This window comes from Dipodomys ordii, unplaced genomic scaffold, assembly GCF_000151885.1.
Source record: "Dipodomys ordii isolate 6190 unplaced genomic scaffold, Dord_2.0 Scaffold147, whole genome shotgun sequence".
NCBI lineage: Eukaryota > Metazoa > Chordata > Mammalia > Rodentia > Heteromyidae > Dipodomys > Dipodomys ordii.
The window spans coordinates 1,274,860-1,288,085 of record NW_012267363.1 but is presented as its reverse complement, the minus strand read 5'-3'; the positions used below and the strand labels follow the sequence as shown (position 1 = coordinate 1,288,085).

General features: G+C 51.9%; 1 protein-coding gene across 5 annotated transcripts in view; it reads right to left on the bottom strand.

The window, feature by feature from the left end:
* Positions 1-356: 356 nt before the first annotated feature.
* The window catches only part of Ubtf (upstream binding transcription factor, RNA polymerase I), a 16,159-nt gene continuing 3,289 nt past the window's right edge, over positions 357-13,226 (bottom strand). For 3 of the 5 annotated variants that reach the window (XM_013032000.1, XM_013032003.1, XM_013032002.1), the window contains exons 2-21: positions 12,908-13,033; positions 11,351-11,526; positions 10,774-10,857; positions 10,519-10,674; positions 8,278-8,342; positions 7,889-8,009; positions 7,440-7,550; positions 6,959-7,092; positions 6,689-6,830; positions 6,351-6,392; positions 6,131-6,244; positions 5,898-6,053; positions 5,372-5,527; positions 5,178-5,288; positions 4,059-4,147; positions 3,777-3,966; positions 2,854-2,901; positions 2,682-2,753; positions 2,462-2,605; positions 357-2,382 (exon numbers count right to left, since the gene is read on the bottom strand). In XM_013032000.1, coding sequence (XP_012887454.1) covers positions 2,257-2,382; positions 2,462-2,605; positions 2,682-2,753; positions 2,854-2,901; positions 3,777-3,966; positions 4,059-4,147; positions 5,178-5,288; positions 5,372-5,527; positions 5,898-6,053; positions 6,131-6,244; positions 6,351-6,392; positions 6,689-6,830; positions 6,959-7,092; positions 7,440-7,550; positions 7,889-8,009; positions 8,278-8,342; positions 10,519-10,674; positions 10,774-10,857; positions 11,351-11,526; positions 12,908-12,965 — 2,295 coding nt within the window. In that variant the 5' untranslated portion in view covers positions 12,966-13,033 and the 3' untranslated portion in view covers positions 357-2,256. The remainder of the gene's footprint in view (positions 2,383-2,461; positions 2,606-2,681; positions 2,754-2,853; positions 2,902-3,776; positions 3,967-4,058; positions 4,148-5,177; positions 5,289-5,371; positions 5,528-5,897; positions 6,054-6,130; positions 6,245-6,350; positions 6,393-6,688; positions 6,831-6,958; positions 7,093-7,439; positions 7,551-7,888; positions 8,010-8,277; positions 8,343-10,518; positions 10,675-10,773; positions 10,858-11,350; positions 11,527-12,907; positions 13,034-13,226) is intronic. The other 2 variants (XM_013032004.1, XM_013032005.1) reach the window with 1 other exon arrangement.

Here is a 13,226-nt window from a genome sequence, read left to right as displayed (position 1 = left end):
CAATGACCACGCAGTACACAAACCTTTGTTTTTTACTTTATTATACAAAAAAAGGGGAAACAAAACTTCCACAGTTGGCCTTAAGCTTAGGCAGACACCTCTAAGCCACTCCCTCCCACCTCCCATGATACAAATTCAAGTGTGGTTGTTGTTGAAACCTACAAAACACTCCTTAAATATTAGAAAAAAGGGGGTGGGGAATGGGGATCTTCCCACCCCAGCCATCCTGTCCCAGTGCCAAAATGCACTCAGAGCAACCTCTTACAGCACCAACGCCCCCACCCCCGTGGCCCTGTTTATACTGTAAGAATTTTTCAGTTTTTAGAACAGGGAGAAAAAAAGCATCCTGTTCATGGTTTTTTTTTTTTTTAATGAAAACACATTCCACTAAAATATAATAGTGTAGGGGCATTCAAATAAGGAAATAGGGTTCTCTGTAGGGGCTCTCAGGAAGAACCAGAACCTGGAACCTCCTGTACCTACTTCCAAGATCAGGATGTGAACAGGAGTGGGGATTGTCCCTTCCTAGGCCTCCCCAGACCAGCACCATAGTCCAGGCCAAGACAAATGTGTGCTTTGAGAGATCCACAGCTGATTGGAGACCCTCATCTTCCTATCCTACCACTCTGGTGAAGGCTCCCCTTCCCCCATTCCTAGCTTTTCTTTAGAGGAAGGTTGAAAAGCACAAAGCCCCAATTAAATATGCTGACATGATTGTAAAAAGAAAAATAATAAGTTTTGACAAGTCTAGTAAAAAATAAAAAAATTTAAAACCCACAGCGCTAAGGTGGCTTGGCTTATTAGGAATCAGGGGATTGGGGTACAAAAAGCTTGGGATGATTGGCAGGGGTCAGAGAACAGTTACAGAATGTACTTTCTGCAGCCCCTCCCCAGCTAGGGAGGGTGGAGGGGATAGGGAAGAGGGGAGCAGACCTGAGAAATCAAAGGAAATGGGAGTGGGTTGAGGATAGAGGGAAAGGTGGTTAAGGACATGTAGGTAAAAAAATCCAAAGATACTTCCTGAAGCCCAGTTCCTGGGCCCAGGGTGGCCAGGTTGCTCCTCTAGTCAACTGGGAGGCCTTTCCCACAAAAGAAAAGCTTTAAGGTTCAAAACATTTACCCCTTCCCACTGGCCAGATGACAGGGACCTTAGCAGCTCAGATGCACATGGTCCTGGCAGAGGCAAACTGGTATAGGAAGCATCAGGTGGCTTTAGTTCCCCTCCCCACAATGGAGCCAGGGACCAGGCAACGCAGAGAATGTGTGGGAAGGGATGGCCTTGGCCTGTTGCTGCCAGGGTCACTATCTCCCTGCCCTCACCAACCCTTTTTCCAGATTCACGAACACTGAGGTGGGCTCCAGGACAGACCCCCTTCTTACTCACACACATACATACACACACACACATGTACTCGGATAGACTCACAGATGCACCCATGTTATGTACAAGACATACACATTCTCTCTCTCTCTCTCACACACACACACTCACACACACAACACACACACACACACACACCAGGATCATTTTAAAAAAGTCCCAAACCTACCCCCCTAAACCCTCCCTCTCCCAGAAATGACAACAGAGACGGCAGCCGAGATCGGTAGGAAACGTCTCGTTGACAGCTCAGAGCTTAAAAAAAAATATATACACATATATAAAAAACACTCTGCCCCCTTCCCCATGAGCAGGTCCAGGCGGCACCTTCCTGCAGGGCAGGGGAGAGCGCCATCAGGGCAGCGCCCGTTTTTTCAAAGGCACCCACCCTCCTCTCCCTCAGTCCCTGCCTCCAGTTCCAATGTAGAGGTCCAGGCAGCAGGCCCTCTGGGAAGGAAGAATCCTCCCCAATCTTCCATCCCACCTTGGTTTGGGCTGCAAGTGTGGAGGGCCTCACTGAACTCTTTGGGAGCCCCCCCCCCCTCCAATCCCACTCTCGGTCCATTGTCCATGCCGGAACCGCAAGTGCAGAAGGGGGGGGGAGGGGAGTAGGGTTGGGTGGGTTGGGTCGGTCCAGTGCTGGCTCAGTCTGATGGTTGCTGTCCCTGGAGGATCCCAGGGTTGATGGCTCCAAGGCTGCAGAGTCCTAGCCTGAGTTCCTCCAGTCCCCTACCCCCACCATATTTTGTTTAAAAAAAGAAAAAAAGAAAAAAAAAAGAAGTGGGGGAGGGGCAGGGACAGAACATGGGGGGAGACATAAGTGGTCAGCTGGGGAGGGGGACTCTGGGGCTCTCCCTGGCCACCTGGGGAGCTGAGCCTCAGTTGGAGTCTGAGTCTGAGGAGTCCCCTGAGGAAGAGGAGCTGGAGCTGCTGCCCTCAGACTCGTTGTCTTCATCATCATCCTCGTCCTCATCATCATCCTCATCCTCATCGTCCTCCTCATTCTGGGGGAAGGAAGGGTATGCCGTTATCAGATGGCTCTCTTTGGGGGAGCCCCCCCCAAACATGTTGTGTTTACCCCACCTCATCCCCATCCTCGCTCTCGTCCTCGCTGCTGGACTCTGAAGAGTCCCCACCATCCTCAGAGGAGTCTCCATTCTCATCATCTTCCTCTTCATCATCATCATCCTCATCATCCTCATCCTCTTCATCATCCTCTTCCGACTCCTGAGAGGTAGAGGTATATCAGGGATCTGGGGTGCCTGAGGCTCTGCTGTACAGACACCCCAGAGGGGCTTCTTACCGACTTGGATTGCAGGGCAGTCCGGCTAGACTTGGGGTTCGGGCCTCGCAACTTGGTCATGCTCTTTCTTTTCTGCAGTAGAGGATAGGGATACAGAGGGGGAAAGTTGTGAGTTTCAAACCCTGGAGTTTCAGAACCCCACAGCCTGCTACTGCCCTGTTTCCACACTCACATTGGAGATGTATTCTTTATATGCTGCACGGTCCTGGGGAGATAGGCTCTGGAAAAAGAGGAGAGCTGGTGTTAGAATGCTCTCTAGACAGGGCTGGGAAGGTGGCTCAGTGGTAGAGCGCTTGCCTTGCATGCCTGAGGCCCTGGGTTCGATTCCTCAGCACCACATAAGCAAAAAGAAAAAAAGCCGGAAATGGTGCTGTGGCTCAAGTGATAGGGCGCTAGCCTTGAGCTGAAGAGCTGAGGGACAGTGCCCAGGCCCAGAGTTCAGGCCCCATGACCAGACCTCCCCCCCCCAAAAAAAGAATGCTTTCTAGACTACTGCTGGCTCTATGTGCTGACCAATATTCACTCTCCATAAGCTTGTCACATTTGGGGTCTCAGCATACAGCTCCAATCTCAGCTCCTGCCACAAGAGTTGGTCTCTGAGCCACCCTGCACTAAGATGGTTTTTGTTTCTTCAGTTGCTGGAGGCTCTTCAGTCAGGGGGCCTTCTTCAATTCCCAAGTTCCCCATCATGACTCACCCCACAACTGGAGCCACTGATGAGGCTGTGGGGGCTAGATAAACTTGTGAACATCTAATCCTCACTGTCTCTCTAGATCCTTGGCCAATCTACTAGGTAGCTGGGGAGGACACTTTATGGATTTGACTACAACTAAGGTACAGAAGGAAGCTCAGAGAAGCCATGACAGAACCTATGAGAAGTCTCCTGGTACCAACTGGAAGGCAGCTGATTTGAATTCTTTTTTCCTTACTCTGTGACCCTGAGGAAATTTCTTAACCACTCTGAGCCCTGGTTTCTTTTTTCTTTAAAAGCTTGACAGTAACTGTTTCCCATATGACGCTGCAGCACCAAGGAAATTATGCAAGAGTGCTAACCAGCAGGCTTCCCTCTCCCTTCTGGGTTCCTTATCCTCTCACCTTGACCCAGAGGTCCAGGTGCACCTTGTACTGCTTCTGCTGTTCCTCGGCCAACTTTTTGTAGTGCTCCTTCTGGCTCTGGGAGATGCGCTGCCAGCGGCTACCAATCTCCACCATGCGCTCCTTCAGCGGCAGATGGTTCAGTTCTCCATTGGACAGCAGCTCCTGGGAGAACTTCTGATAACCGTTCCTACACCGGGTGACACAGGGAAGGTCAGACGCTCACACAATACGCCCTCAGCCTGGCCCTCCACACCAGGGCAACTCTAGCTCTGGGCTTACATGGGAGGCTTCTTGGGTTCTCCCTGGAACTTCATCTTCTTGGAAGAGTTTGTAGCAGCTGAAGGTGCCCGCATCTCACTCAGCTCTCTCTGTGGGGATACCAGGGAAGATTATATTTACAACTTCTACTATATTACACCTTATCTGATTTTTTTTTTTGCCAGTGTTGAGACTTGAACTCAGGGCTTTATACTCTAGTTTTTGTTTTTTTTTTCTCAAGGCTAGCACTCTTCCACTTGAGCCACAGCACCACTTCCGGCTTTTTCTGTTTATGTGGTACTGAGGAATCAAACCTAGGGCTTCATGGATGGTAGGCAAGCACTCTACCACTAAGCCACTTTCCCACCCTTTTTTCTTTTCTTGGTTATAGGGTTTGAACTCCAGGCCTGGGCACTGTCCCTCAGCTCTTCAGTTCAAGGCAAACACTCTACTACTTAAGCAACAGGACCACTTCTGGTTTTCCGGTGGTTTATTGGAGATAAAGAGTCTCACAGACTTTCCTGCCCAGGCTGGCTTTGAACTGCAATCCTCAGATCTCAGATGCCTGGCCCCCCTTTTTTTTTTTTTTGGTTGGTTGTAGGGCTTGAACTCTGGGCTTGGGCGCTGTCCCTTTGCTCTTCAGCTCAAGGGGAGCACTCTACCGCTTGAGCCACAGCGCCTCTTCCAGTTTTCTAGTGGTCTATTGGAGATCAGAGTCTCACGGACTTTCCTGCAGCTTTGAACTGTGATCCTCAGATCTCAGCTTCCTGAGAAGCTAGGATTACAGGTGTGAGCCATCAGTGCCTGGCTTTTTTTTTAAGTGCTGGGGAATTGAACCATGCCAGGCAAACTATCACTGAGTCACACCTGCAGTAGTTCTTCCTTTTATGTGCCAGAAAGGAGATTTAGATGCACAGCTAAGGAGCAACTACTTGCAATTGTGTCAAGCAATATCTTTTCAAAGTGTTTCCAGCATTGAACTCACAATCCTCAACCTGGAGGCTAGTACAGTCATCCCATTTTAGTAATGACAGACTGAGAATCTGGGCAGGAAGTTAAAAGACTGGGTCAGGGTCAGGCTGAGATTTCTGGCTCTGAGCCTAGTTGCTACGTAGGGCAGTTGGCCCAGCCCCTTCCCACCTCATATCGCTTTTGGTCTTCAGCTGCCTTCTTAATCCACATAAGTTTTTCTTTCTTTTCCATATTGTTCCAGGTCATCTCCATGGCTTTCAAGGCTTTCACCCGGTCATTCTGAGGAAAGACAAGGTATCAATTATAGGAGGAGTCATTTTGGGCTAGAAGCTACAAAGAATCACTTTCCCATACGCTGCCACCTTAAAGCGCGCCAGGTAGTCGCCAATGACACTCTGTTGCCAAATCTCCTCGGCTCTCTTGGGCGACTCCGGTAGCTTGCCCCGCTCTTCACGCTCACTGCCAGGCTTCCTTTCCGACTGTGCCTTCAGTGCAGCTTCGCGAGCCTTGTACTTGGCCTGCAGAGATGTCACGGGCGTTATGCCTGCAGACCAGCCCTAGGGGGCGCGCCAAGCTCACCCAGCCCAGCAGCTGCTCGCAGGGCTCCGGCTGGGAGGGTGGGGCCAGCAGGGGCGTGGGCGGCGCAGATGTCCCTGTCAGCTCTGCTCTGCCCCGCCCACGGGCTCCCCGGGGAGCCAACAGCCCTAGCTGACAGCTTCCCGCCTTCCGGCTCGCTGGGCTCTGGCCCAGCATCTGTGCCCAGTCACACGTGTGGGGCACACGGGGCAGGGGAGGCCACGCAGCTGCCGGCAGAAAGGAAGGGGCCCCAGTGGCCCCTGGAGGGACACTGGTGCCTGGGGTTGGAAGGAAGAGGGTGGCAAGCCTGACCTTCTTTTTCTCAGATAAGTCGTTCCACATGCGGGCCAGCAGGCGGGTCAGCTCGCTTTCAGAGAGTTCAGGCCGCTCCTCCTGCAGCTGCCTTCGCTTCTCCTCTGAGAAGATGAACATGGCCGACACAGGCCGCTTTGGCTTCTCTGAGCCGCCCTGGGGAGGTGCAGAAAGGTCAGGATTCCTTGGCAAAGCCCTAGGCCCATCCTGCCTGGCTGCTCTGACCCACTCACCTTGCCACCTTCCTGGGAGGGCTTCTTGGAGGCTGGGCTGGTGGTCTGCTTCTTATTGATGTTTAACATCTTCTCCTCCCCTAGGACCCGCTGCTGCTCCTCCTCAGGCAGGCTCTGTTTGGAAAGTGGGTATCATTCTGCACCCTGCGGCTCTCCAGTCTCTCACCTAGTTGGGCTTTGCAGCCAAACCCATCCGCTACCCGGCCTGAGCAACACCCACCTCAAGGAAACGGAGGAGTTCCACTTCATAATCCTTCTTTTTCTGGGAAAGTAGGAGATTCAGGGTCAGTTGTGCACAGCCTCACCAAGGGCTCAGTACTCAGGGACAGTAACCCACAGCAAGCCCCAGGGCCTAGGTGTGGACTGCTCTTCCCCAAAGATGGTAGGCAGGAGGCTGGACTGTCTTGACAGGCCAAGATGGTAAACCTAGCATGCCACCATGTCAGAAACAGTTGACCAAAGAACATGCAACCTGTGATCAAGTGGGGGCCAGACTTCAGGCATTTAACTCTCAAGGCAGGACTCAAAGATGTCTGTAGTACTCCCTGCCATACATACCTGGTCACACTTCTTGTGATAGGCGTCCTTCTCCTTTTGGGAGAGCAGCTTCCACTGCTGGCTGCATAGCACCATGCGCTCTGTGCTCGGCACATCCTTCATGTTGGCCATGAGCTCTGCACAGTACAGTGAGTAGCTATTCCTATCAGAATTGGCAGAGGCATACTTGTTAGCAAAAGGGCCTCTTTGCTGCATTCTGTGCCTTGTCCTTTACTAGCCCCACTCCCTAGCTGTCCACTTGCCCACCCGCCCACTCGGGGCAGTGCTCACGGAGGTGGCTTGGTGGGTCGCCCATCAAACTTGTCCTTGAGCTGGCGTTCAGCCTTGGTGAGGGTGGACTTGGTGATGCCCTCCTCACTGATGTTCAGCTCAGGGTGCTTCTGGATATAATCACGCATAATCTCCTGCAGTGGGGTGGGGGGGTGGAGGGTAATGGGGTGTGGGGTTAGCTGGGGCAGGGGAAGGGGGAGAGCCGCTGGGGAGGGGAGGCAGGGAGCAAAGCTGGGGGATGGCTGTGTGTCTGCTGTCACATGTGACACGGTGCCCTGCCCTGCCCTGCCCTAGCCTGAGATCTCATGGGGTGGGGGTGGGGGAACAAGGAGAAAGTAGGGGCAGAGGTGAGGGGCCCAGAAGGCCCCCTCCCTCGATGGAGGGCCAGGAGTGACTGCCATCCACAGAGTGCGGTGGCACCGAGTCAGAGGGCAGAGGCTCTTGAAGAGCCGGATGGGGAGGAGCGCAGCGGAAGCCTAACCTCGTACTCCTTCCGCTGCTCCAGGGCCTTATGAATCCATTTCAGCCTCTTTTTGTCCGAGAGCTGAGACCACTGCTTCCCCAGGGAGTCCTTCACCTCCTTCGTAGTGGCCTGCAAACCAAAAGCCGTCAGACACACACAGGCAGCCAGGGGCAGGGAAGGAGTGGGGGGGCACAGAGGCCCCACCCCCTCGGGCCACAGGGGGTCACATGAGTGTCCCCCACAGGCCAGGAGGGGAAGGCAGAGGCAGGGATCCCACCTGGGTGCAAGGGAGAGGCTCACACACGCACACGCACTCACGCCAGCTGGCCCAGGCCCTGTCCATGCAGTCCCCCCCCTGGGGAGGGGCCTCCTCTCCTGCTCCCCTGGACCGTGCCCGGCCACCTGGCGCGGCTCCCCCCTTGCCACCACCATATGCCGCCACCCCTGCCCCTTGGCCAGACACTCACATCTGGCCGTACTTTGAGATACACTTTCTTCTCATGAGTGTACCACAGCTGCTGGGGGGTTTTGGGCTTCTCAGGGATATCCGACTTCTTGGCATTCTGGATAAGGTCAGGGTGATCCTCCCTAGCCAGGGCACAGGAGCAAGGGTCAGCAGGGGACACTGCTGGGGCAGACCCAAGCTGGCCACCCCACCCACCAAACTTTCCTCACTGGGGCTAGTAGATTAGGGAGTGGCTAGCTGCCTGCTCCTCCCCTAAGATACATTATAGTTTACAAAGGACCCATCCATCTTCCGTGCCTCATCACGGCCAGCTTCAGTCTGCAGCCAGTTATCAAGCCTTTTCTGCTGTACCCAGCGCCCGGTGCCCTCTGCTGGGCTCCACTGCCTTACCTGAATCGAGCCAGGTTTCTCTCGAACTCCTGTTTCTCCCTCTGGAAGTCCTGAATATACTTCATCTGGGGGGAGGAGGGGATGGGGTCATCCAGGACCCAAGGCCTACCTCACCTAAAGCTACAAAAGCTACCTTTTGTTTTGTGGACATGTGCCTACCAGTGTTGGTTGGATATACACTAGACCTGGTGGCTGAGAAGTATCACAAGGGCCTCTCAGACACAGAATACTATATTCTATTCTCTCCTACGAAAGAGTCCAGAGGGGGATAGTATGTTACATGGCAGTGGCAGGACTGAGACCTCCAAGCCTTTCTGATACCACAGAGCTCTTTTCATGAGGAGTCTGGTGGAGACCTTGCTCATGCTTTCTCCAACTGATATTGGTCACCCGTAAGTGGTGGCTGAGTCCTGCTTTCAAGGAACTGTATTGACAGGACACAATGAATTCACAATGCAAACCCCATCCCATTAGGTCTCTCTGGAATTTGGGGTCTCTTCCCCATCCACTGGCTGAGTCTCCAAGTGGCCTAGGTATTCCTTTCCAATTCTATCTCCATCTCTTCCTGTCTCAGCTTCCTCCAGGCTCCTTGAGTGCACCACTTGCCTCCCCCCAACACCCCCTGCCTACCACTTGACTCCCTCTACCCAACTTGCTCCCCATTTACCTCCTCCCACTTGTACCTCCTTTTCCACTCTTGCCTTCAAGTAACTTCCTGTCCTGACTCCCACTTAAAAAATGTGCATCTTCACCTTCCCTCTTTTTTCCAGGGTCACAAGAGTATCACTCTAGGGGGCCAGAGGCTCATAGTAATCAAGCCCAACTCTTGCTTCTAACAACGGCAGCAGGTGCAGAGACAGACCACTTTCTCCTGTGATGCCCACAGAAAAACACCAAAGCACAGCCTAGCCTCCTCTGACTCATAACAGCAGTGTTTAGAGCTAGAAGGTACTTTAGGTATGGCTCACTCTTGACAACCCAGAGACCAGGCACAGAGAAGTGACTTACCAAAGTCCCCTCCCTTACCCCCAACACACAGGAATTTGGTGACAGCCTGTATGCCAGTCTACCAGTTTCTGTCTTCCCGATTCTCAGATCCTTTGCCTTTAGTATCTCCCTCCCATCCTATGAGTGTTTGGTGGATACAGCCACTATCCCGTGTTCTCATTCACTAATGGGGTCACCTGCAGCTATAGCAGTTAATGATCCTGTCTGACTTGAGCCCCAGCCACAGATGGCTGCTTTTACCAAGCTGAGCTGGCTCCATTCTGTGTTTAGCACCAAAGGCTTTTGAGTCCCCAGTCAGAGTGCATGAACCAGGATAAAGAGCAACTTGGTGTGGTGGTTGGTCCCACTTTTTGAGCATTATGTACAACTTTGCCTCCACTCCTAGCCAACGGGTCTTTTGGTCTTTCCTACTGTCCTTTACCAACTTCTCTCCCTGGCTCCATCTCACCACCCAGCAATTCTGTCATGTCCATCTCTTTTCTCAACCCATCTCATGCTCCATCTGCAGGACTGCTCCAGTGTTTTGGTACCTGTCTCCTTAACCTGTGTCCACCTCTGCCTGGGAGGCTTAGAGCAATTTCTCCCCAAGGTTAATCACCTCTGACAATCTGGACAGTATTTTGCTTCTGTAGGGAACTGATACTTAAAAGAACACAATGTGTCCTTGTGCATGACAAAGCCCACTTAAAATAGGACCCAGCAGTGAGCACTCAACAGAAGAGTCTGGGGTACCAAGGCCTAACTGCTATTCTAGCATCATTAGTTATATGACCAGAACCCCTCAACCATCTATGCCTCAGTCTCCTCCCCACTAACCTTAAAATAACCCTCTTTTGTGGGGCTGCATGTATGAGACTATCATAAGCATCACATGAGAGCATGAGGGGAATGTTGTAGCAGGCACAGAACTGTAGCACGGGCTCACAATGCAGATGCATGTATGGAGAAGAGCGGCTTTGAGTCATGGCAATGGCTGTGTAGTATGTAAAGTTGGTGTGATCACTTGGTTGGGCTGTGCCTTCATGTGTGATGGTACCTTAGTGACCATGTGTGGACCTGGCAGAGTGCTACTGGGGGTGGCTCCCAACATCCTACTCTGCTATGCTGACTTACTAACATCCCTAATACCAAGTCCTTTTGTCTAAGGCTTATCCTCCATACCCATCCAAACCAGTGACTCTCAGCCAAGAGCAGCAGCATCCCTCCTCCCCCCATGTGCCCCCCTCCCCCCACCTTCTTCTTCTCTGGAAGCTCCTTGTATTTCTTGGACAGAATCTTGGTCAAGTCCAGGTTGCTCATCTCAGGGTGGAGTTTCGCATACTTGGCCCGCTTCTCCATGAAGAAACGGAAATAAGGGGTCAGGGGCTTCTTTGGGAAGTCTGGGTGTTTCTGGAAGGTTAGAATAAGGACACGACAGAGGTCAGACATCATCTATTCTTTGGTTTATTCCTCCTCTCGCCCTCTGTGCTCCTCTTCCTGGTAACTCACCTTGAGTTTTTTGCCTTTGTAAGGATTTTTAACATGTTCCTGAGCATCGAGGATCAATTCTGTCAATGTACGGAACTTCCTTACCTGGAAGAAGGGAAGTGAGGGAAAAGCAAAGTTAGGAAATACTATTCTATCAGGCTCCACCATTCACCATGCCTAAACTTACTGAAGCCAACAGCCCACAGTGCAGTAAACCACTGACACGCAGGCATTGACTCAGAGGCCCAGGCAGTCAGGACACACCAAAGGACAGCCATAAGAGATTTCCTGACCTCAGTGTGGTTCCCCTAGTAGCAACTCCACTCAAGTCCCAGAAGAACTTAGACAACAGAAGCCCCCAGATATGAATATTCTAAGGTACCTAGATAGGATGTGATAGAATTTGAGACCCCTGGGCCAGTGCTATCACCTGTGCCATATCCTCACATAAGGCCTATGTTATGAACACCCCTCCCAGGTTCTTTACATCCTGTTCACAGAACTGTCTCATCTCCCCCAGGAAGGTTGAGATAGGGGTATGGGTAGATGTGTATTCACGTGTGTCAAAAGGGAAATGAGGTGGGTGGGGATCATTTACCTCATTAGAAATCTCCACCCATTTCAGCTTGCACATGTCTCCAGAAAAATCCTTAAATGCTACTTTTTCCCAGTCCATATGTGACTCGGTGGTTTTGAACTTGGAGCTGTCATTGGATGGAAGGTTGTTCTTCATGCATTCCAACAGTGTTAGCATGTCTTCCTGGGACCAGCGGTCTGGTGAGGGGTGAGAGGCCATCACACCTATTGCATGTCATCCTCCTCATCTGCTCCCAGTACCTGAATGTTCAAGCTTTCTTTCCCAGAGCCCCTGGCTGCTTCCCATTTGAACCAGGGCTTCTTTCCTTAGGCATGGCTCAGCTCTAAAAAAATCTAGATTAGAGTAGGGACTCTAGACCAGACAGCATCATACCTAGAAAGCCAGGTTCTTAACCCAGGTCTGACTTATTTCAAAGCTATTATCATTTGAAACATGCAGTATGCCATGGATCCCTATTTACTGAAGAGGGTAAGGGTAGCAGAGGGGGAAATGAAACTACAGGGATTTGGGGTTCTATAGGAGTTTGGCTTAGAGGAGAGGGAGAAAGGGAGATAACACATGTAAATGCGTTGCCAAGCTCAAGTCCATGTTCCTTAACATGCAAGGACTGAGGATGGGTAGTAAGGAAACTCCACTGTCCACATGATAAGAACAGGTATTTTTTTTTTTTTTTAAATCAGATTCAGAGGAAGAACCACACAGGGTAGCTTTGAGGAGAGGTCCAGCTGGTCAAAGGATCACAGGAGCCTACTCCAAGAAGACCCCTCCCCCCCAACTCCAAGTTGCTTTCACAGCTCAGTTCTTCAGGGAGGTAAACAGGGGATCTGGACCAGTTATTTTCAGCCACTAATAAGCAGCCCCAAAGAGCTCTGTGCTTGGAGGGTAGCTGCCCTGGAAGGTGAGCTAGAAGAACAGCCATCCACTGCCCAAGTCACTTTCATATGCATCTGATAACCTGGGCCAGGGTTTCTGCAGAGTGGGTCACATTGACCCATAATCCTCTCTCCTCAATGCTCCCCATGCTTTACCAGATGCTCAGCTTCACTCTGCCCTCCACCCCCATATACAGTGGAACTTTGCTGGATGAGGCACGGGTCAAACTACCTATGTAACTCCCACCTTAAACCACCCAAACACTCCTCCTTTTCCACCTGCCTCTCCTAAAACCCTTTCATTAACAACAAAAACACGAAAAGCCCTTCCAGCCCCTCTCCTCACCTTCCTCTCTACTCATCACCCTCGTGCACGAGACACAAAATGTACTCCAGGCTGCCTGGGAACCCCAGCAGAAAAGCTACCATAGTGTTCTCTGACCTCAGACACAGAAGAATGTGAAAACAACATATAGACTCGGGGTCAAATCATTTGGATTTGGCCAAAACACGCGTTGAGGGATTTTTGATTTTTGTAATACTCCAGACACCTTCTCCAGTTTCAGAGAAGGCAGACTGGAGGAGCCCTTAAGAAGGTGAGCCTTGCACATAACCATGTGGGAAGGACTTTAAAGTTATAGAGGGCTGGGCCTGGGTGTGGGAAGCCCCAGGCGGGAGGCCCTACCTTGGCCTTTGGGGGCGGCCATTTCCAGGTCTGTGGGGCAGTCGGCTTCTCCGTTCATCCTCCAGCAGTCCAGCCACCTCCTCGGTCGCGCTGGCCGGGCAACCCGGGGTCAAATGCCACCTCACCCTTTAAAAGAGATACCAGTCTCTACTCAGGCAGGCTGAGAGAGGAACTATCTCGCCCCTCTCCCAAAAGGGAGAGGGCGCAGGCCCACGTTCTCAGCAGAGCCAGCCTCAGACTTAAAGGGTCGGAGATTTGGAGGAGTGAGCCCCCCCTCTTTCTGCCCATCCCACTTTTTGCAGCTGGGCTCGGCGGCGTG